The following is a 21,812-nucleotide window of genomic DNA, read 5'->3' as shown; positions in this document are numbered from 1 at the left end:
GATGTTGTTGCCTACCCTCACCACCTGGGGGCGGCCAGTCAGGAAGTCCAGTACCCAGTTGCACAGCGCGGGGTCAAGACCCAGGGTCTCGAGCTTGATGACGAGCTTGGAGGGTACTATGGTGTTGAATGCCGAGCTGTAGTCGATGAACAGCATTCTCACATAGGTATTCCTCTTGTCCAGGTGGGTTAGGGCAGTGTGCAGTGTGGTTGAGATTGCATCGTCTGTGGACCTATTTGGGCGGTAAGCAAATTGGAGTGGGTCTAGGGTGTCAGGTAGGGTGGAGGTGATATGGTCCTTGACTAGTCTCTCAAAGCACTTCATGATGACGGAAGTGAGTGCTACGGGGCAGTAGTCGTTTAGCTCAGTTACCTTAGCTTTCTTGGGAACAGGAACAATGGTGGCCCTCTTGAAGCATGTGGGAACAGCAGACTGGTATAGGGATTGATTGAATATGTCCGTAAACACACCGGCCACCTGGTCTGCACATGCTCTGAGGGCGCGGCTGGGGATGCCATCTGGGCCTGCAGCCTTGCGAGGGTTAACACGTTTAAATGTCTTACTCACCTCGGCTGCAGTGAAGGAGAGACCGCATGTTTTCGTTGCAGGCCGTGTCAGTGGCACTGTATTGTCCTCAAAGCGGGCAAAAAAGTTATTTAGTCTGCCTGGGAGCAAGACATCCTGGTCCGTGACTGGGCTGGGTTTCTTCTTGTAGTCCGTGATTGACTGTAGACCCTGCCACATGCCTCTTGTGTCTGAGCCGTTGAATTGAGATTCTACTTTGTCTCTGTACTGACGCTTAGCTTGTTTAATAGCCTTGGAGGGAATAGCTGCATTGTTTATATTCGGTCATGTTACCAGACACCTTGCCCTGATTAAAAGCAGTGGTTCGCACTTTCAGTTTCACGCGAATGCTGCCATCAATCCACGGTTTCTGGTTAGGGAATGTTTTTATCGTTGCTATGGGAACGACATCTTCAACGCACGTTCTAATGAACTCGCACACCGAATCAGCGTATTCGTCAATATTGTTATCTGACGCAATACGAAACATGTCCCAGTCCACTTGATGGAAGCAGTCTTGGAGTGTGGAGTCAGCTTGGTCTGACCAGCGTTGGACAGACCTCAGCGTGGGAGCCTCTTGTTTAAGTTTCTGTCTGTAGGCAGGGATCAACAAAATGGAGTCGTGGTCAGCTTTTCCGAAAGGGGGGCGGGGCAGGGCCTTATATGCGTCGCGGAAGTTAGAGTAACAATGCTCCAAGGTTTTACCACCCCTGGTTGCGAAATCGATATGCTGATAAAATTTAGGGAGTCTTGTTTTCAGATTAGCTTTGTTAAAATCCCCAGCTACAATGAATGCAGCCTCCGGATAAATGGTTTCCAGTTTGCAAAGAGTTAAATAAAGTTTGTTCAGAGCCATCGATGTGTCTGCTTGGGGGGATATATACGGCTGTGATTATAATCGAAGAGAATTCTCTTGGTAGATAATGCGGTCTACATTTGATTGTGAGGAATTCTAAATCAGGTGAACAGAAGGATTTGAGTTCCTGTATGTTTCTTTCATCACACCATGTCTCGTTAGTCATGAGGCATACGCCCCGCCACTCTTCTTACCAGAAAGATGTTTGTTTCTGTCGGCGCGATGCGTGGAGAAACCTGTTGGCTGCACCGCCAGGATAGAGTCTTCCCAGTGAGCCATGTTTCCGTGAAGCAGAGGCCGTTAGTCTCTGATGTCCCTCTGGAATGCTACCCTTGCTCGGATTTCATCAACCTTGTTGTCAAGAGACTGGACATTGGCAAGAAGAATGCTAGGGAGTGGTGCGCGATGTGCCCGTGTCCTGAGTCTGACCAGAAGACCGCTACGTTTCCCTCTTTTACGAAGTCGTTTTTTTTGGGGGGTCGCTGCATGGAATCAATTCCGTTGACCTGTTTGTAAGGCAGAACACAGGATCCGCATCGCGGAAAACATATTCTTGGTCGTACTGATGGTGAGTTGACGCTGATCTTATATTCAGTAGTTCTTCTCGACTGTATGTAATGAAACCTAAGATGACCTGGGGTACTAATGTAAGAAATAACACGTAAAAAAACTAAAAACTGCATAGTTTCCTAGGAACGCAAAGCGAGGCGGCCATCTCTGTCGGCGCCGGAAGTATACTACTACTAAACTAAACTGATTTAAGAGGTCTTTGCTACATAATTGGTCTAGCCTATACTACAAAATTAAACAAATGTAAGTAATGACCATTGAGTGTGGACTGTGTAACCCATGCTGGACGTACCGGTTACCTTATGCAAGACTCCAAATGTCTATCAATGAGTCTGGGAGAGAACGTAAAGCCCTAGGCGATGTAGTTGGTTCATCGATTGTGCAGGGCGGCTTACAGTTAGTCACTAATTGTAGGCTTTGTGTTTTATTTGAAATATCCTAATACAGAGTTCGGGTGGAATATCACTTGTTGGGGCAGTGAGAGATTGTTCCTTAAAGGTGGTTGATGCGTAGAATGAATAAGTGCTCTAATATTTAGCACATGCTCCTATTTGAAAATGTGCCAATCTAAATCAAATTGTACATAGTACAGACCAGATTAAATTGAGAATAGTCTGATGAGTGAAAATATGATCCCTTGAGAGAACAGCTGTGCAGCCTGAAGCAAGGAACAGAGCGCAAGCTTTTTTGCTACCTTCTCAGATCAATAGCCTACAGTCGCACCATGCAGCCCATGTGTGTTTTGATTTCTAAGACTTTAATGTTTGTATCATTCACAACTGAAGGTGCCAAATAACTAAATCTAGTATTTAGGACCTGTTTCAAATTATCACTTTCATGCTCAAGATAGCAACTGCACATATGAAGTTGTTCTCTAACGGGGAAAAATATCTATATCTATATTTTATTCAGTCAAATTAAATTGTTCTTACTATAAAAATCATGGCACAGGACTTCAGCTTATCTTGTCAGCTAAATGAACAAGTCTAGAGCCTATAGCATGGAGCATCGGCCTACAGTAGGCCAACTCATATTCTGTTCTCCTGAAATACTTTTTCTTCGTCTCAATTTTTCTTTAGACCCGACTAACATAAATAATGGATTTATTGTGATGTTGAACAACATTTTAATATACACTAAATAATGTAGTTCCAAAGGCAGGCAACGGCTTGCATGTGTGGAGGCTAAACATGTTAATGTAAATTAATGGCAGACTTTTGTATGACAATAACCGGCTGACAAAATTGCCACAGCACTAAATATGAGTAAAACTCAGTGATCAGCGATTCTGAATCAGTGTTTGAATTGACTTCCTGACCGATGCGTGCTACATTTGGATTGGTTTGGGGTCCGCAGACCAATGCAGTCGTATTCCCCCCAAATTTGAAACAAAAATGTGCACCAGTAAAATCGGTACATCCCTAAGTATTACCGCACGGTCATTCTTTACATTAGAGTTTGAAAAAAACTCTTACCTTCAGGATGTCCAGGGTTCTCTCTTTCTGAATCATCAGGCGAAGAGTATGGGCCACATTAAACAAGTGAGAAATCTGAAATAGATACAAATTTTAGATTTGTTTTCCCCATTCGCTGTATTAGGATCCCCATTAGCAACAGCTAGTCTTACTGGGGTCGTCCACCATAACGAAAAATATATTAAGTCAAAATATTTTACAATTTCCATAAACGTAAAAGCACATATGTACTTCAGTAAATCTTTCCCTGGCCATTTATGTGGAGTACCTGTTCCTTGCTGAACTGCCTGACAGAGAGGACGTGTTGTCCCACTAGGGGGTGCAGTAGGGGGGAGGTCTGGAGGTGTGTCAGGGTCTGCCCTACCGCTACCCCCAACCCTGCCTCAGCCCGGGGGGACAGGACCCTGGCCAGGGGAGGGGGATGGCTGGGGCCATCCCCAGCTGCGGGGGCCATCTCTGGGAACAGAGAAACAGCAAACACTTCAAATACCACAGGAGAAATCTAACGTGTGTTAATATTAGTTAGTTCAGCAGCATCTCCTAAAAGGACTGCAGTCGTTTCCATTTCCTGATGCGTGACCAACAAAAGCACTGATTATACCATATTTCAAAGCAAGTTTGTCCCTTTTTCCTTTCGAAATGGTCCAAGCGTTAGGAAAGCAGTCCGCTCCAAGCAAAGCGACATGATAGTGCAGCAACTAATTGGAAGGAATGTAAATGACAACCTCTACAACCAATCATGCAATGCAATACAAGTGTCCAAAGAAACTACCAGTATAACTCCATTGGAATGCATTGCCAGAATTACACCAAAACAGCCGCAAAGATGGCACATCTAGACAAGAGGTTAGTATTAGGCATAACAGAAGAGCTGCACTAAAACAAGCTTCAAACCTTCTCTTAAATCTTCTTCAAATGCTCTTCTTAATGCTCTTTCCCTTGAATCTTCAGCTGTTTAGAATATTATGACAGAGTTAGAACACAAGTGTTAGAGAGACGATACAAAAACTAGTCATTTAGACAATACTATAGCAATTAGCCAGTATACTGACATGAAACGCTAATATCATTTGGGTTATTAATACGTTTGCGATTGTGGCATTGAGCATCATTTCATCTGGCCATTGTTTCTTACAAAGACAGTGACATGAATCTAACGTAAATCAACAACTCATCATTAATTTCAAACTTAAATCATCCGATAGTGGCTGTGTGTGAAGTGTCTTGTTAATGGGTGAAGAAAGAGCATAGCAAATGGCCCAAACTAAAAGATCTTAAGCATCAGAGAGCTGTAGGTGGACCAATATAAACTCAGCAAAAAAAGGTCCTCTCACTGTCAACTGCGTTAACGTTCAGCAAGCTCAACATGTGTAAATATTTGTATGAACATAAGAGTCAACAGACAAACTGAACAAGTTCCACAGACGTGACTAACAGAAATGGAATAATGTGTCCCTGAACAAAGGGAGGGGGGTCAAAATCAAAAGTAACAGTCACTATCTAGTGTGGCCATCAGCTGTATTAAGTACTACAGTGCATCTCCTCATGGACTACACCAGATTTGCCAGTTCTTGCTGTGAGATGGTGGAAGACTGGGGTAACAAGGCACCTGCAAGTTCCTGGACATTTCTGGAGGGAATGGCCCTAGCCCTCACCCTCCAATCCAACAGGTCCCAGAGGTGCTCAATGGGATTTAGATCCAGGCTCTTTGTTGGCCATGACAGAACACGGACATTCCCGTCTTGCAGGAAATCACGCACAGAATGAGCAGTATGGCTGGTGGCATTGTCATGCTAGAGGGTCATGTAAGGATGAGCCTGCAGGAAGGGTACCACATGAGGGAGGAGGATGTCTTTCCTGTAACACACAGCATTGAGATTCCCTGCAATGACAAGCTCAGTCCGATGATGCTGTAACACACCACCTCAATCCTGCTCTAGAGTACATGTGACGTTCATTTCCCTTGACGATTAACGCAAATCCGACCATCACCCCTGGTGAGACAAAACCATGAATCGTCAGTGAAGCGCACTTTTTGCCAGTCCGGTCTGGTCCAGCGAAGGCGGGTTTGTACCCACAGGCAACGTTGTTGCCGGAGATGTCTGTAGAGGACCTGCCTTACAACAGGCCTACAAGTCCTCAGTCCAGCCTCTCTCAGCCTATTGCAGACAGTCTGGGCACTGATGGAGGGATTGTACGTTCCTGGTGTAACTCGGGCAGTTGTTGCCATCCTGTACCTGTCCTGTAGGTGTGATGTTCAGATCCTGTGCAGGTGTTACACGTGGTCTGCCATTGCGAGGACGATCAGCTGTCTTGTCTCAGGCATCTCACAGTACAGACATTGCAATTTATTACCCTGGCCACATCTGCAATCCTCACGCCTCCTTGCAGCACGCTGATGAGCAGGGACCCTGGGCATCTTTGTGTTTTTCAGAGTCAGTAGAAACTAAACACTAAAGAGGCCTATGTTTTCATAACTGTAACCTTAATTGCGTACCATCTGTAAGCTGTTACGTGTCTTAATGACTGTTCCACAGGTGCATGTTCATTACTTGTTTATGGGTCATTGAACAAGCATAGGAAACAGTGTTTAACCTTTTGCGTGTAGGGGGCAGTGTATTTGTTTTTGGCTAAAAAAACATAACCATTTGAACCTGCCTATTTCTCAGCCCCAGAAACTAGAATATGCATTTACTTGTCAGATTAGCATAGAATAAACTAAAGTTTCCAAATTTGTCAGAATATTGTCTGAGTATAACAGAACTGATATTGCAGGCGAAAGCCCGAGGAAAATCCAATCAGTAAGTGCCTCTTATTTTGAAACCTCTGTCCCTATGCAAGCCTATCCTCCATTTAAAGGGAGATCAACCAGATTCCTTTTTCTATAGCTTCCCTAAGGTGTCAGTCTTTAGACATAGTTTCAGGCTTTTATTTTGAAAAATGAGCGTGAAGGATCACATTGCGTAAGTGGATAGGTGGGGGCTCTGAGTGAGTTTTTGCGCAACTGAGTAAAGCAGCCATTGTTCCTCCCACGGTTATTGAAAAACCACTGTTGATATCATTTACATTTAAGTCATTTAGCAGATTATCGAATATATATTTAAAAAACAACATGAGGATTGATTATAAAAAATATTTGACAAAAGGAACATTTGTTGTGTAACGGAGTCTCGTGAGTGAAAACAACCGAAGATCAAAGGTAAACGATTAATTTAATTGCTTTTCTGATTTGTGACCAAGCTTCCTGATGCTAGGTGTACATGTTATGCTATCAATAAACTTACAAACGCTTGGATTGCTTTCGCTGTAAAGCATAATTTCAAAATATGAGACGACAGGTGGATTAACAAAAGGCTAAGCCGTGTTTTGCAATATTGCACTTGTGATTTCATGAATATGAATTATTTTAGTAATATTATTTGACTGTTGCACTATGCTATTCAGCAGTTGCTGACAAAAATGATCCCGCTAACGGGATGGGTAGCGCCAAGAAGTTAAACCCTTTACAATGAAGATCTGTGAAGTCATTTGGATTTTTACGAATTATCTTTTAAAGACAGGGTCCTGAAAAAGGAACGTTTATTTTTTTGCTGAGTTTATTTAGACCTCTCATTTAAAAATAAGCAAATGTACTCCTCTTAGTACTAATTGACCATGTTGCCTACAGTAGAGAAACGCAAATGATTTGCTTTATCATAAAACACTTTATATACAGTGCGCTTAATCACATGATCAGTGGGTTCGTAGATGCAGACTAAAAGGTTTACCAACGAAATCCAAGCACAATTTTGTGTGTATTGTCCTAAAACCTGTAGATGGACACAGTGAATATCCAATTTATTGAAACAGACATTCACAAAGCACTTTGCCACAACAAGCAGGTGCTCAGCTGTGTAAGACAAACTATTGAGGCAACTTCAGTTAAGTGACAACCAGGCTCTGGGGGAGAGAAGGGGTTGTGGGAGTAGTAGTACCTGGTGTAACGCCCGGGTCAGACGACCTGTGGATACGGGGTGGGAGCATGTAGCGGCCATCCCCAGCGGAGCGGCGAGGGCTCGGGGCGCGGGTACGGATGCCCTCACACGGCGAGGTCAGCCGCGGGTGCTCTGGGGTCTACCACACAATAGCCAATGCCTGTCAGTATGCTACATCACATAACTGTAGATTGAATAGCAGCACACTTATGTGAAAGGGCAGAACGGAAATGGGTGGGACTGTACCGGTTGGACTTCTTTCACCGGCTCAGGGGTCTGGGTGGGGATGGGTGCAGGCCAAGTCTTCACATCCTCTCCATAACCAGGAGGGACCAGCACCTGTCCGTCGATGTAGGCCACCTCTCCTCTAAGAACCACTCTGCGGACCTTGCCCTTCACCTTCATGCCCTCGAAAGGCGTCCACTTGGACTTGGTGAACTGCATGTGTTTGGGGATGACCCACTCCTGCTCCAGGTCCACCTGGTGGGAGACAGCAGGTCTTTAGACATCAAGAATGGTCTTGAAAAGCCAGTCCCTTCAACCCCTCTTTGTATTTCAATGTGGTAACCCAAGGAGAATAAATCCTTGCCATGATGACCAATTTACATGGAAAAACATTCTTGCCGTGTGTCTGTAGCTACCTCTACATAAGTGTTGTCCTGTGCGGGCAGGGAGAAGATCTTGCGGGGGTTGTCGTACAAGCGCTTGATGATATCGTCGACGGTGAGGCGCCCGTCGCTGACGGCGGTGAGGAGGAGAGGCAGCATGGTCTCCAGGCCAGGGTAGCCTGGGGGGGGCTTCTCGGAGTTCTTTTCCTCCACTGAATGGGGGGCTGTAAAACATACAGAAATATTATCAAGGCTGTTGTATGCCAACATAGTTACAAGTTGAGTAATATAAAAAATATTTAAAAAACTGAAGCAGTATGTTGAAGGTAGGGGTTAATGGAGCCCTCCTCACCGTGGTCGGTTGCGAAGCAGTCAATGATGTCCATGTGTTCCCAGAGGGCCTCCATGTCCTCCCGGGTTCCCAGCATGGGGCGTACCTGCGCCCGGCCGTCCCCGATGTCCGCCACGTTCTCCTCACACAGGAAGAGGTGATGGGGCGCCACCTCACACGTCACCTGGATGCCTTTCTGCTTGGCAACGCGGATGATCAGAATCTGGGGAAGGATGGAATAGATGCCAACTATTACTCAGCAAATTAATTACATACTATCCTGTGTCTGTTCTGGTCTGTTTCTGGCTCATAATGAATCATTTCAAATGGCATAGTAGGCAAAGTCTTATTTTAGAACATAAGAGCAGTGCTATATCCTTTGTCTTGTACTTACTACTGTGGGGTCTTGCAGTTGATCTTAAATGAAAGGAATCGGTGATAACTCCTTCCAAAAAACTACAACTAAAAAGGTTACTTACTGTATGCCTTGGTTGACACCTCATTCCCTCTGGAGACTATGAATGGGCCACAAAGCCAAAGCAGTGCTTCATCTGTATGCATGTGATATTCCAGGTGGCCATCTTACCTCCTCCTTCTTGGCCACATGGCAGATATGAACAGCTCTCTGGTAGAGCTGGGCCACCATCAAGATGGCTGCCACCGTCTGCTTCTCTGCGTGAGCCACGATTGGTAGGTGCTTGGGCCATTTCTCAAAGTGCTAGTTCACAGAAAGAGAAAGTACTGTTCAGATCAACAGAAACACTTGCGAATGATATCAAAGACGTCATTCAGTCAGTTGATTAGTCTCCTACTTCCATCCAAACGGAGACATTGTCCATCTTCAGAGTGGAGTAGGTGTCGTTCAGATACATCTTCAGCCCAGCGACGGAGCTGGCAATGGATGGTAAGACAGCAGCATTGTCTGAAGCCGCCCCGACATAGAGGGCATAGTCACAGCGACACCCTGCCTTGGCAAGCTGAGCGGACAAAACATTGGATCAACAGTGAGTGAGTAAACCTTTAAGTACTGCATTGGTCGATTAAAAAAATAAAAATAAAAAACAGGCATCATTTCATGTCTGAAACATACTTATTTGTAATATTCAACTGCGAATGTCTTAAATGACCATGTATGCTCTCATTACCTTCTGGACCATGGTGAGAGAGCTGAGGTCGATGATGGCGGGTGCAGTGTTGGGCATGGCACACACCATGGTGATGCCCCCTGCTAGGGCAGCCGCTGTGCCCGAGGAGAAGTCTTCCTTATGAGTGGCACCCGGCTCCCGCAGGTGGACGTGCACATCTATCAGACCTGGCAGAGGGGACTCAATTAGAACTGTTTAGAAACCCTGCAGTTCCACAGCTTGACTGAAGTAGCCATCATGTATTGCCTGAATACAGGAAGAAGGCAGGGGGATTGTTTTTTTAAGTTAACAGCCATTTTTTAGTCACAGCCCAAGCTTAAGGTGCTTTACTGCTTACCAGGCAGGCGAATCAACTTCTGTGACGTCATACAGTCCACGTGAGTCTTGACGGGCGGAAAGCCTCCAACCAGACGCAGCGCCTACAAATCACAGCAGCACACAATTCAATCAGGATAGTCAATCAATCATCGCAAGCTCAAAAAAAAAGACTAACATCACATCACACAAAATTACCTCATCCACATATTGTTTCTCTTTTTGACCTCAGTATCTCTACTTGCACATCTGCACAACTATCACTCCAGTTTTAATGCTAAATAGTAATTATTTCGCCTCTATGGCCTATTGATTGCCTTAACTTTCTACTCTTCTACATTTGCACACTGTACATATATTTTCTATTGTGTTATTGACTGTGTGTAACTCTGTTTTTGTAGCACTGCTTTGCATTATCTAGGCCAGGTCGCAGTTGTAAATGAGAACTTGTTCTCAACTGGCCTACCTGGTTAAATATAGGTGAAATAAAAAACGAATCTACCTGGAAAAATAGCTTGGTGCACTTGATGTCAATGATGAGGGGGACTGAGTAGTCGATGGCCATGCGGCGGGTGCGGTAACCCTTGGTTACAAAGGAGGAGAGGCGTCGGCCTCCAGAGTTCCTCATGGAGAGGTTGATGACCATGTCAAAGTGGTGGTCCTCCAGGTATTCCAAGATGTTCCTCTGCTTGTCCTTGTTGGGGCAGTCGCTCTCCTCTTCCTCAAACGGCCAGTCCACTGCCATCACCTGAAGGGTGAGGGGCTTCAGTTTAATTCAGGAAGTAACTACAAAATGTGAACTGAAAATTGCTCAATCTTTCCTGGAAATTATGTAAAGGGTATTTTTTGGAATATACTTTGTTGAGAAGTGGATACGCTCCCACTTAGACTAGATGTGATGTACCTTGACTCCATGCTCAGTGTAGAAGTCAGCAGTCCCCAGACTGGCATACAGGTCATAGCCTAGACTCTCCAGAGCCTGTACAGTAGGCAGTAGCTCACTCTTGTTCTACAAACAAACAAGGAACATTTATATAGCGCTTGCCTCAAAATGAATTTCCATGAAAATTAGCAATATATGCATACATCTCATTGTAGTTACCTTATAACTGCCGATGGAGAGCAAAATGTTCTTCTTGGGGATCTTGAAGCCAGTGCTGAGCATGGCCTTCAGGTAGGCCTCGTATCTGTTCTCTCCAAAGCAGGCCACCTCCCCAGTGCTGGTCATCTCTACCCCCAGAACCACATCAGCCCCAGCCAGACGAGAGAACGAGAACTGAGGGACCTGAGAGAGAGAGAGAGAGCGCGCGAGAGACACAAAAGATTAAGCTTTGCAAGTAAAACAGACAGGAAAGTAGAAATTGATGCAGGTCAACTGTTTTAAGTACAAATGTGTTCCATTATTTAAACAATTGTTTGCACTGAATTAGGCTAGTCTTAAAACACTTAAAATGAACTTATAGCAACACTTTAATAAAAGTGCTTTAAGATAATTGTGTTTGTGCATCATTTTTTATACTGGTTAAGAGAAAATGTCTAGCCCCCTGCAAATAACCTTCTTCAAATCTGGACCCCGTAAGACTATTGTTGAAAGTCACTAGTGGAGGTAATTCAAGCCTGGGTATTTAATGGTTGTAGACTTGTCTGCGCCTTTACCTTGACGCCCACGATGCCCACTCCTTTCATCAGGCCCACAGGCTCCACCTCTTCTCCCATGATGACACGTGTTGCCAGGGCGACCAGATCCACTCCCAGTGTCTTCGAGACAAACGGGAAGGAGCGGGAGACTCGGACGTTGCACTCGATCACCTTCAGCTGGTCATCCTGTCCAGAAAACACACTCGTTGCAATTGAAGGCAACAGGTGGCCAGCCATTGGAAATCCCGCAGGGACCAGAAAACTTGATTGACTCGTTGTGGTTGATTATCGGTTTGACTTGTTATTGATCGTCAACCTCTGATTTGAAACTCCAAAACATCCTTTAGAAAGACTACCTTAGCGATGAGTTGCAGGTTGAAGGGCCCGGTGACCTGCAGCTCCTGACCGATGGCGTGGACGATCATCTTGATGCGCTCCATGGTCTTCTGGTTGATATCCTGGGCGGGTGTGACCAGGGTGGCGTCCCCAGAGTGCACCCCAGCGTTTTCCACATGCTCTGACACGGCGATGGCCATCACCACACCGTCACATGCCACCGCATCCACGTCTATCTCCTGAAACACAGAGACACCAGTCAGGTCCAAACTAGAGGCTCACTGGATATTTAAAAAGGTTGTCTACTTTTTTTAAACATTGAAAATAAAATGCCATTTATATTTAAGTGAATTATCATTTTAATGACAAAGCAGTAGGGCATTGCAATCTGTGTAGTCAAGCAATTACCGAGTCATACCTTGGCCTCCTGGATGAACTTGGAGATTACCACAGGGTATTCCTTGGACACGGCCACAGCGCTGCTCAGGTACTTCTCCAGGTCGCTGTCTGTGTACGCCACGTTCATGGCTGCTCCGCTCAGAACGTAGGAGGGACGCACCAGACACGGGTAGCCCACGGTCTCACAGAACTTCATGGCCGACTGGGAGGGGAAGATACAATATTACACCAAATTCACAATTTCCATCTAACTTGAGATCAAAACAATAGCATTGCTCATCAACAACCAAGGAATCTTCAATACTGGTTTGAAATTCAAACAGATTAGAAGCAGTGTTCTGTGTTAACTCGAAATGACACAACGACAAGGTTCCAGTTTCACAAAGTTTACTATACCGTATGAACACACTACCAGGTAGCCATTAGACTCAAGGCTAGGTCCATCAACAACAAGACTCCCTGTGCAGGCGCACTCTTGACTGAGTGATAGCCCCGCAATAACAGAAACACAGGGATACTTAAAACATGAACTTATCATTCTGTGCTTACCTCAATCGCTGTGAGTTCCTTCCACAGGGGCTGGCTGATGCCGATGGTGTCCAGCATGCGGGAGAACTTGAACCTGTTCTCAGCAGAGTCAATGAACTCCGGGGAGGTGCCCAGGATGCGACACTGCTGCCTGTGGAGGGACATGGCGATGTTGTTGGGCAGCTGGCCCCCCATGGACAGAATCACTCCCTCTGGGTTCTCCATCTCATAGATGTCCATAACAACCTGGAGGAAGGGAGGAGACAATGGAGCTACATGTTCATGCATAATACCATGCATTAAATAGGGTATGGAGGTGTTGAGGTCCTTTGTTTATGAGATAAAAGCATTAGATCAAGTAAGTTAGGACCTTTGAATGTTGGCGATTGCTATATATTGTATGAAGAAATACTACAAAATAAAATGTTTGAAAGAAAGTGAGTTAGGACCATGCCATCAGTCGAGCATTCTTACCTCAAAGGAGATCTCATCGAAGTAGAGACGGTCACACATGTCGTAGTCTGTGCTGACAGTCTCTGGGTTATAGTTCACCATGATGGTTTTATAGCCCATCTTGGGGGAGACAGCAAATCATGTCATTATCAACATAATAATAATGAGAGCTCTTGCGTAAAAAGTATAAATAGTCATACCTTCCTGAGTTCCATGATGCAGCCCACAGCACACCAGTCAAACTCCACACTGCTGCCAATGCGGTAAACGCCGGAGCCGATCACCATTACATGGGGCTCGCTGAAGCCCAGGTCGCTCTCTGTTCCGTTATAGGTCAGGTACAGGTAGTTGGTCTGGGCCGGCCACTCTGCTGCCACAGTGTCGATCTGCTTCACCACCGGCAAGATGCACCAATCACGTCGCAGCTTCCTCATCGCCAGCTCCGTGCTGGAGAGAGTTGCAGGGTTAAAGGTCAGACAAGTTCATTTAAAAAAAACAGACATTTCAAATCAATCAAGCCCTTCTCAGACAAATGCCTCGATGTCGTCAACTGAAGAACAAAATGCTTAAAGGAACTGAACCTAGACACACAGAACATGACCCCCAGAGACCAACTGCGTAGCGACTCGCCATCGTATCATCACTGAAGAATCAAGTCAAGTTTTGTCAACAGCAATCTTGATCCCACTTTTTATAGGTTATATGAGATTTTCTTCATGTAACAGACTCCACTATTAATGTTTTGAAACACGTGCGAATAGCAGGCTACCATTCTGACAACACAGTACCTTACCTCTGCACAGCCAGGGCGATCTGTTTGTCTGAGAAGCCCAGTTGCTTGGCTTTCCTCATCACCTCCAGAGGCATGGCGCTCTCGTCCTGGTTGTACGACTCCAGCACCTTCTCATGGTCCGCGATGTTCTTCATCTTGTGGAGAAACCAGCGGTCGATCTTGGTCAGGTCGTACAGGCGGTCCACTGTGTAGCCCGCCCTCAGAGCAGCCGCCAGCACAAAGATACGCTTGTCTGTCGGGGTCTGCAGCTCCTGTAAGACCAAAGGAACGTCATGTCTGAACAGTTCACATAAAAAGGAAGCCAAGAGGGAAAAATGTGCTGACTGAGCTTACCTCGTCAGACACTGGTTTGATGGTGTGGTCAAAGCCCACACAGTTCTCATCCACCATCCGTAGAGCCTTCTGGAAGGCTTCCTCAAAGCTGCGGCCGATTGCCATCACCTCTCCTACAAGGTCAGACAAGTAGATTAATCAACAAATTCCTTAGTGTAAACCTGCAATGCCACTAAGTGGTAGAATCATCTGCCTCTATAGATAAAACACTGTGCTGCTCCCAAATCAGATTAATAAACACATCAGTGCGCGTCCTCTTACCCACACTCTTCATGGAGCTGCCTATCTTGGTGCTGACACGGAGGAACTTGCTGAGATCCCAGCGAGGGACCTTCACCACACAGTAGTCCAGACTGGGCTCAAAGTTAGCCGTGGTCTGGTTGGTCACAGAGTTCCTGAACAAGAGCAGAATCATTACGATGACCAGTTAGAACCTTGGTATTAGTAGATAAATCGACAAATTAAATTCTTAACCCGACTTTAATCCAAACTCACTTGAGGACAGGTAGAGGGATACCCAGTCCCAGCTTGGCAGCCACGTAGGCCAGTGGATATCCTGTAGCTTTACTGGCCAGAGCTGAGCTCCGAGACAGACGGGCATTCACCTCAATGATGTAGTACTGGAGCACAGAAACACCCATTTAGATTGCTATACGGAGTAAATATTATTGTAAAAATATCATAACATGCTTCAGAGGTTTAACACTAGTATAAACTCTCAGAAAATTATTCACAATGTCAGTATGGACTATTACCTGTTCAGACTCCGGGTTGAGGGCGTACTGGATGTTACACTCTCCCACGATGCCCAGGTGTCGTATGACCTTGATGGCGGTGTCCCTCAACATGTTGTACTCGTAGTCGTTGAGCGTCTGACTGGGCGCCACCACGATCGACTCCCCAGTGTGGATACCCAGAGGGTCAATGTTCTCCATGTTACATACCTACAGCACAAATGAACACACACACACAACACTTTAATCACAATCGATCTTGCGTCTCCATTGATAAGGAGGCTTCAAGGTCATCCGACACCTGGGCATCGTGGGAGAGTGTAACATCCAGGACGCCCTCAACCCGGAAGTCCAATGACATTGTGAATCATTTTCTGAGAGTTTATACTAGTGTTAAACCTCTGAAGCATGTTATGATATTTTTACAATAATATTTACTCCGTATAGCAATCTAAATGGGTGTTTCTGTGCTCCAGTACTACATCATTGAGGTGAATGCCCGTCTGTCTCGGAGCGCAGCTCTGGCCACCCTCCTTTCGGAAAAGCTGACCACGACTCCATTTTGTTGATCCCTGCCTACAGACAGAATCTAAAACAAGAAGCTCCCACGCTGAGGTCTGTCCAACGCTGGTCCGACCAATCTGATTCCACACTCCAAGACTGCTTCCATCACGTGGACTGGGATATGTTTCGTATTGCGTCAGACAACAACATTGACGAATACGCTGATTCGGTGTGCGAGTTCATTAGAACGTGCTTTGAAGATGTCGTTCCCATAGCAACGATTAAAACATTCCCAAACCAGAAACCGTGGATTGATGGCAGCATTCGCGTGAAACTGAAAGCGCGAACCACTGCTTTTAATCAGGGCAAGGTGACCGGAAATATGACCGAATACAAACAGTGTAGCTATTCCCTCCGCAAGGCAAACAAACAAGCTAAGCGTCAGTATAGACAAAGTAGAATCTCAATTCAACGGCTCAGAAACAAGAGGTATGTGGCAGGGTCTACAGTCAATCACGGATTACAAAAAGAAAACCAGCCCCGTCACGGACCAGGAGGTCTTGCTCCCAGGCAGACTAAATAACTTTTAGTCTACCAGCTGGCTGGTGTGTTTACGGACATATTCAATCAATCCCTATCCCAGTCTGTTGTTCCCACATGCTTCAAGAGGGCCACCATTGTTCCTGTTCCCAAGAAAGCGAAAGTAACTGAGCTAAACGACTATCGCCCCGTAGCACTCACTTCCGTCATCATGAAGTGCTTTGAGAGACTAGTCAAGGACCATATCACCTCCACCCTACCTGACACCCTAGACCCACTCCAATTTGCTTACCGCCCAAATAGGTCCACAGACGATGCAATCTCAACCACACTGCCCTAACCCATCTGGACAAGAGGAATACCTATGTGAGAATGCTGTTCATCGACTACAGATCGGCATTTAACACCATAGTGCCCTCCAAGCTCGTCATCAAGCGCGAGACCCTGGGTCTCGACCCCGCCCTGTGCAACTGGGTACTGGACTTCCTGACGGGCCGCCCCCAGGTGGTGAGGGTAGGCAACAACATCTCCACCCCGCTGATCCTCAACACTGGGGCCCCACAAGTGTGTGTTCTGAGCCCTCTCCTGTACTCCCTGTTCACCCACGACTGCGTGGCCACGCACGCCTCCAACTCAATCATCAAGTTTGCGGACAACAACTGTGGTAGGCTTACCAACAACGACGAGACTGCCTACAGGGAGGAGGTGAGGGCCCTCGGAGTGTGGCGTCAGGAAAATAACCTCACACTCAATGTCAACAAAACTAAGGAGATGATTGTGGACTTCAGGAAACAGCAGAGGGAACACCCCCCTATCCACATCGATGGAACAGTAGTGGAGAGGGTAGCAAGTTAAGTTCCTCGGCATACACATCACAGACAAACTGAATTGGTCCACCCACACAGACAGCATCGTGAAGAAGGCGCAGCAGCGCCTCTTCAACCTCAGGAGGCTGAAGAAATTCAGCTTGTCACCAAAAGCACTCAAACTTCTACAGATGCACAATCAAGAGCATCCTGGCGGGCTGTATCACCGCCTGGTACGGCAACTGCTCCGCCCACAACCGTAAGGCTCTCCAGAGGGTAGTGAGGTCTGCACAACGCATCACCGGGGGCAAACTACCTGCCCTCCAGGACACCTACACCACCTGATGTTACAGGAAGGCCATAAAGATCATCAAGGACAACAACCACCCGAGCCACTGCCTGTTCACCCCGCTATCATCCAGAAGGCGAGGTCAGTACAGGTGCATCAAAGCTGGGACCGAGACACTGAAAAACAGCTTCTATCTCAAGGCCATCAGACTTAAACAGCCACCACTAACATTGAGTGGCTGCTGCCAACACACTGACTCAACTCCAGCCACTTGTTTACATACCCTACATTATTCATCTCATATATACTGTACTCTATATCATCTACTGCATCTTTATGCAATACATGTATCACTAGCCACTTTAACTATGCCACTTTGTTTACATACTCATCTCATATGTATATACTGTACTCGATACCATCTACTGTATCTTGCCTATGCCGCTCTGTACCATCACTCATTCATATATCTTTATGTACATATTCTTTATCCCCCTACACTTGTGTGTATAGGACAGTAGTTTTGGAATTGTTAGTTAGATTACTTGTTCGTTATAACTGCGTTGTCGGAACTAGAAGCACAAGCATTTCGCTACACTCGCATTAACATCTGCTAACCATGTGTATGTGACAAATCAAATTTGATTTGATTTCACACAAACTACTATGTATAATCTATAGCTGTAATACAGTCAAATGCATAATAACATGGTACTTACATAGTAATATATACTTTCTTAAAAGTCGAATGCATAGTATCGTCCCTCTACTTACGGTAATACAGTTGTCGTAGGAGTCTCTGACCACTTCATACTCGATCTCCTTCCAGCCCTTCAGGGACTTGTCCACTAGGACCTGGGAGGTGTGGGCGAAGGCAGAGGTCACCAGAGAGGTCAACTCCTCACTGTTATTGGCGAAGCCAGAGCCCAGTCCGCCCAGGGCAAAGGCAGAGCGCACCAGGACAGGGTAGCCTAGACGCTCTGCAGCCGCCACCGCCTACAACACAGAATAAAATACACAGCAAAAGCCCACAGTAGTCAAACATTAAGATGGTTCTAATCCACTAATAAAGTGACAATCAAGAAAATAATAGTATAGTTTCAGTAGGGGTCAATGTGTGTGTGAGGGAGTGAGACATTTGTCCCAAGCCCCTCTCCTTACCTGCTCCACAGTCAGAGCAGCCTCGCTGGGCGCCACGTGTTCACTGATCTCCTCCATCTTCTCCACAAAGATCTTCCTGTCCTCAGTCATTTCGATGGAGGCCACTGGTGTCCCCAGCACACGCACCGCATACTTCTCCAGGACACCTCTTTTGGTCAGCTCCACCCCACAGTTCAGAGCAGTCTGCCCCCCGAAGGTCAGGAGGACCCCGTCTGGACGCTCATTCTTTATCACCTGGACAGAGGAAATTGGGCAGATGGTCAGTTCTCACTAATTGACTGAATGACCAAATATCAATGACAACTTGTGGGACAAACTGGCTCCTTCTCTACTATCAGTTCTGAGTATATGACCGTTTTAATGCACACGCTCTGCTGAGCACTAATCTGAAATGACTGGATGGCGGCGCAGGGAGCAATGTCCTTACCTCAGTGACGTACTCCGGGGTGAGAGGTAGGAAGTAAACCTTGTCAGCCAGTCCCTTGGAGGTCTGAACCGTGGCGATGTTGGGGTTGATGAGCACAGTCTGAATGTTCTCCTCCTTCAATGCTTTTATGGCCTTGGAGGGGTGGACATAGACGACTGTCTGATTAGTTCAAGTACTGTTAAATTAGAGCGAACCAACACTGAATTATACAGCTCATTGTATTTGCTGTTAGTCTTCACTGGTGTTGGCAGTTTGTCTCACCTGAGAGCCAGAGTAATCAAACTCCCCAGCCTGTCCGATGGAGAGGCCCCCAGAGCCCAGGATCAGGACCTTGCGTGGCCGAACAAACTCTTCCGGCTTGGGAGACCCAGGGTAGGTCAGGCGCTCCGTCAGTCTCTGCTTCACTGCAGGGAGGGAGAGAGGGCCGTTACTATAGCCTATAACTGGAATACAGAGGTAAGGAGGGTTGAGGAGATGAACGCACATCTAACCTGGTTTGCCACTCCTGCCCTCCTTGTGGTCTCGAACTGTGTCCAGAAACACATCAAACAGACTGACCAGGTCAGTGGGGCCTGCCATGTGCTCTGGGTGGAACTGGACACTGAAATGACAGGTAAAAAAATATCTGGTTATCAACTTCCTGTATCATGGAGGGTCATTTAGTTGACTACCATTTTTTCCAATGAAACAAGTTGAAAGGCTGGAAGCAGCACAAGAGTTTGTAGTTGTACCTGAATAGGTGTTTGGTGTTGTGCACAATGCCCTCACTGGTCTGGTCATTGGCGTTGGTGAAGAGCACATCCCAGCCCTGAGGCAGGGTGAGAGGGTCCACAGCAAAGCCATGGTTCTGAGATGTGATGAAACAGCGATCCGTGCCCTTGTGGATGCAGGGCTGGTTATGGCCACGATTTCCATACCTAAAAACAGTTGTTTTAGTCTAATTCTATTCTTTAATGGCCTATATTCTACAGAATCCTTACTTGACACGTAAACACTGCAAAGGTCTTACTATTAACCCGGTGAACTGTTCTGTTCCCACCCACTGACTGTACAGCTGCATGGCCAAACATTCCAGAGGGACAAAAGGAAGCTGGCATCTCATCTGGCCTTGGACAAACAGAACGCTAACAAAGTAACAATCCCAGGAGTCTTACCAAAACAAACCAGGCCTTTCCAGCACCTCAGCAATGCACTAGGCTGCATCCAGACTGCTGCGCTAAGCAGAAAAGCTCATTTCACACCAGAATGCTCCCAGATGAATAAAGAGGGGCCCTGGGAAGCACTGACATTGAGGTGGCCAAATAACAGCACCAATAGCCAGCACCACTGGCTGTCCTCATTGAAGCAAAACAAAGAAAGTAAGCAGAACTTAAGAGCTGAGGCAGAGAGCGAGTGACACCAATCACAACTAAGATTTAGTACTCTGTACAAACTTCATTTTGTAGGTTTTTGCTCCGATGACAAGGGAGAGAAGCTGGTGGCCCAGGCAGATTCCAAACACAGGCTTGGGGTTATCCACACACACCACCTTCCTCATGTTGTTTATGGTCTCCTTACAGAACTGGGGGTCCCCAGGGCCGTTGCTTATGAATAGCCCATCAAAATCTGAAAAGGACCACATCTTCATCAGCATAGCCACAACAAATATTACAATACTAACTATTGCACATGCAATAGAACTTCATAATTGAATGGCTGAAACACAACTTTGCAGGTTGTTGCTCCAAGGTAAAGATCAAGGCAGGTGAGAGAAGAGGGAAAACAAGGGAACAGGGAGTGATGGTACAGTGTCTCTGTGAATCATATATAAAACCCAGTGCTGTGACTAACCTGTGCTGTCCAGTGGGTGATCCCAGGGCACCACAGTGACACAGGCCCCTCTCTGACACAGGCAGCGGATCTGGTTGTACTTAATGCCACAGTCTACTGCTGTGATCCTGACAGTACCACTGGGGTTGAACACCAGGGGCTCCTGCTCAACACAGACAGGGCACGTATTAGTTCTGATAAGCCTCTGCTTATCTACTGTGGTGAGAGACAAAACATTCGACTTTTCACAGACTTGGAACGTGATCAGCGTTATGTAATCCACACAAAACCACTGGCATTCGATTGAGGACGTTTTAGGATCTAAACACACACACAAAAAAGTATGACGGGACCATACTTAAAACAGCACTGCCTTACCTTCATGGACACCTCCTTGACCAGGTTCCTCTGGTCAGGGTTGTCAAATGGAACGTTGGCCTCCGACGTTCCGTCCACAACAAGCTTCCCCAGCATGGTTCCCTTCTCACGGATCTTCTTGGTCAGACTGCGGGTGTCAACTCCTACAGTATCAAAGCAAGCGCATCAACTACAACCTCTATTGTAGACACTACTGCAAACAGCACCACATCAAAACAGATTCAGACAACATTTGATCCAGTACCAGGATGTACCGAATGATAACTCTACTGACCCTCTAGGCCGGGGATGCCCTGCTCTTTGAGCCACTGGTCCAGAGACATGGCTGAGCTCCAGTGGCTGGGGTTCTGGGAGACCTCTCCGACAATGAGGGCTGCAGCGTGGATCTTAGAAGACTCAAACCACTGAGGGGAAAACAGAATAGAACATTACAGTCAAACAGGCGCTTGGGGTAAATATATTTATTTTCTCCACCTATTATTTATGCTGGGACGCTTCTGTGAAGCATCCCAACAGCCAACTCCACCCACCTTGCTGAGTCCAAAGTCACCTTCCTCATCCTGGGGTATGCCATAGTTGCCCTGCAGAGGGTAGGTGAGGGTGAGAATCTGACACCTGTAGGACGGGTCAGTCAGGGCCTCTGGGTAGCCCACCATGCCTGTCTGGAACACTGCAAAACAAACAATCATCTGCAATCATCATGTCAACTTTCCAGTTTTCATAGCAAAGTGTACATCAGTGAAAAGTGCTACATTTCAGGATTGGCACATTTAGAAAGGTGATGAGAAAGGTGATGATACTGGAACTTTAGACATTTGCACTTCAGCAAAAGCCTTATTGGCGAAA

At 46.3% G+C, this 21,812-nt stretch overlaps 1 protein-coding gene and 1 pseudogene across 2 annotated transcripts in view; both read right to left on the bottom strand.

The window, feature by feature from the left end:
• The window catches only part of cad (carbamoyl-phosphate synthetase 2, aspartate transcarbamylase, and dihydroorotase), a 28,750-nt gene that overhangs the window by 5,773 nt on the left and 1,165 nt on the right, over positions 1-21,812 (bottom strand). Inside the window, exons 2-37 of one of the 2 annotated variants that reach the window (XM_035794132.2) lie at positions 21,497-21,636; positions 21,241-21,370; positions 20,967-21,109; positions 20,610-20,751; positions 20,213-20,384; positions 19,511-19,696; positions 19,271-19,380; positions 19,041-19,183; positions 18,780-18,911; positions 18,353-18,586; positions 17,966-18,187; positions 15,074-15,262; positions 14,814-14,938; positions 14,580-14,713; positions 14,319-14,431; positions 13,986-14,236; positions 13,393-13,639; positions 13,214-13,312; positions 12,761-12,985; positions 12,231-12,413; positions 11,833-12,051; positions 11,495-11,662; positions 10,941-11,123; positions 10,743-10,847; positions 10,341-10,586; positions 9,861-9,942; positions 9,524-9,690; positions 9,191-9,355; positions 8,965-9,096; positions 8,400-8,601; positions 8,081-8,271; positions 7,686-7,919; positions 7,440-7,578; positions 4,360-4,416; positions 3,734-3,921; positions 3,466-3,540 (exon numbers count right to left, since the gene is read on the bottom strand). In XM_035794132.2, coding sequence (XP_035650025.1) covers positions 3,466-3,540; positions 3,734-3,921; positions 4,360-4,416; positions 7,440-7,578; positions 7,686-7,919; positions 8,081-8,271; positions 8,400-8,601; positions 8,965-9,096; positions 9,191-9,355; positions 9,524-9,690; positions 9,861-9,942; positions 10,341-10,586; positions 10,743-10,847; positions 10,941-11,123; positions 11,495-11,662; positions 11,833-12,051; positions 12,231-12,413; positions 12,761-12,985; positions 13,214-13,312; positions 13,393-13,639; positions 13,986-14,236; positions 14,319-14,431; positions 14,580-14,713; positions 14,814-14,938; positions 15,074-15,262; positions 17,966-18,187; positions 18,353-18,586; positions 18,780-18,911; positions 19,041-19,183; positions 19,271-19,380; positions 19,511-19,696; positions 20,213-20,384; positions 20,610-20,751; positions 20,967-21,109; positions 21,241-21,370; positions 21,497-21,636 — 5,873 coding nt within the window. The remainder of the gene's footprint in view (positions 1-3,465; positions 3,541-3,733; positions 3,922-4,359; positions 4,417-7,439; positions 7,579-7,685; positions 7,920-8,080; positions 8,272-8,399; positions 8,602-8,964; positions 9,097-9,190; positions 9,356-9,523; positions 9,691-9,860; positions 9,943-10,340; positions 10,587-10,742; positions 10,848-10,940; positions 11,124-11,494; positions 11,663-11,832; positions 12,052-12,230; positions 12,414-12,760; positions 12,986-13,213; positions 13,313-13,392; positions 13,640-13,985; positions 14,237-14,318; positions 14,432-14,579; positions 14,714-14,813; positions 14,939-15,073; positions 15,263-17,965; positions 18,188-18,352; positions 18,587-18,779; positions 18,912-19,040; positions 19,184-19,270; positions 19,381-19,510; positions 19,697-20,212; positions 20,385-20,609; positions 20,752-20,966; positions 21,110-21,240; positions 21,371-21,496; positions 21,637-21,812) is intronic. The other variant, XM_035794133.2, reaches the window with a different exon arrangement.
• On the bottom strand, positions 13,712-13,841 carry LOC118398893 (uncharacterized; annotated as a pseudogene).

Source organism: Oncorhynchus keta, chromosome 19 (genome assembly GCF_023373465.1).
Source record: "Oncorhynchus keta strain PuntledgeMale-10-30-2019 chromosome 19, Oket_V2, whole genome shotgun sequence".
Lineage (NCBI taxonomy): Eukaryota > Metazoa > Chordata > Actinopteri > Salmoniformes > Salmonidae > Oncorhynchus > Oncorhynchus keta.
The sequence above is the reverse complement of the archived record's forward strand: the minus strand, read 5'-3'. Positions and strand labels throughout refer to the sequence as shown.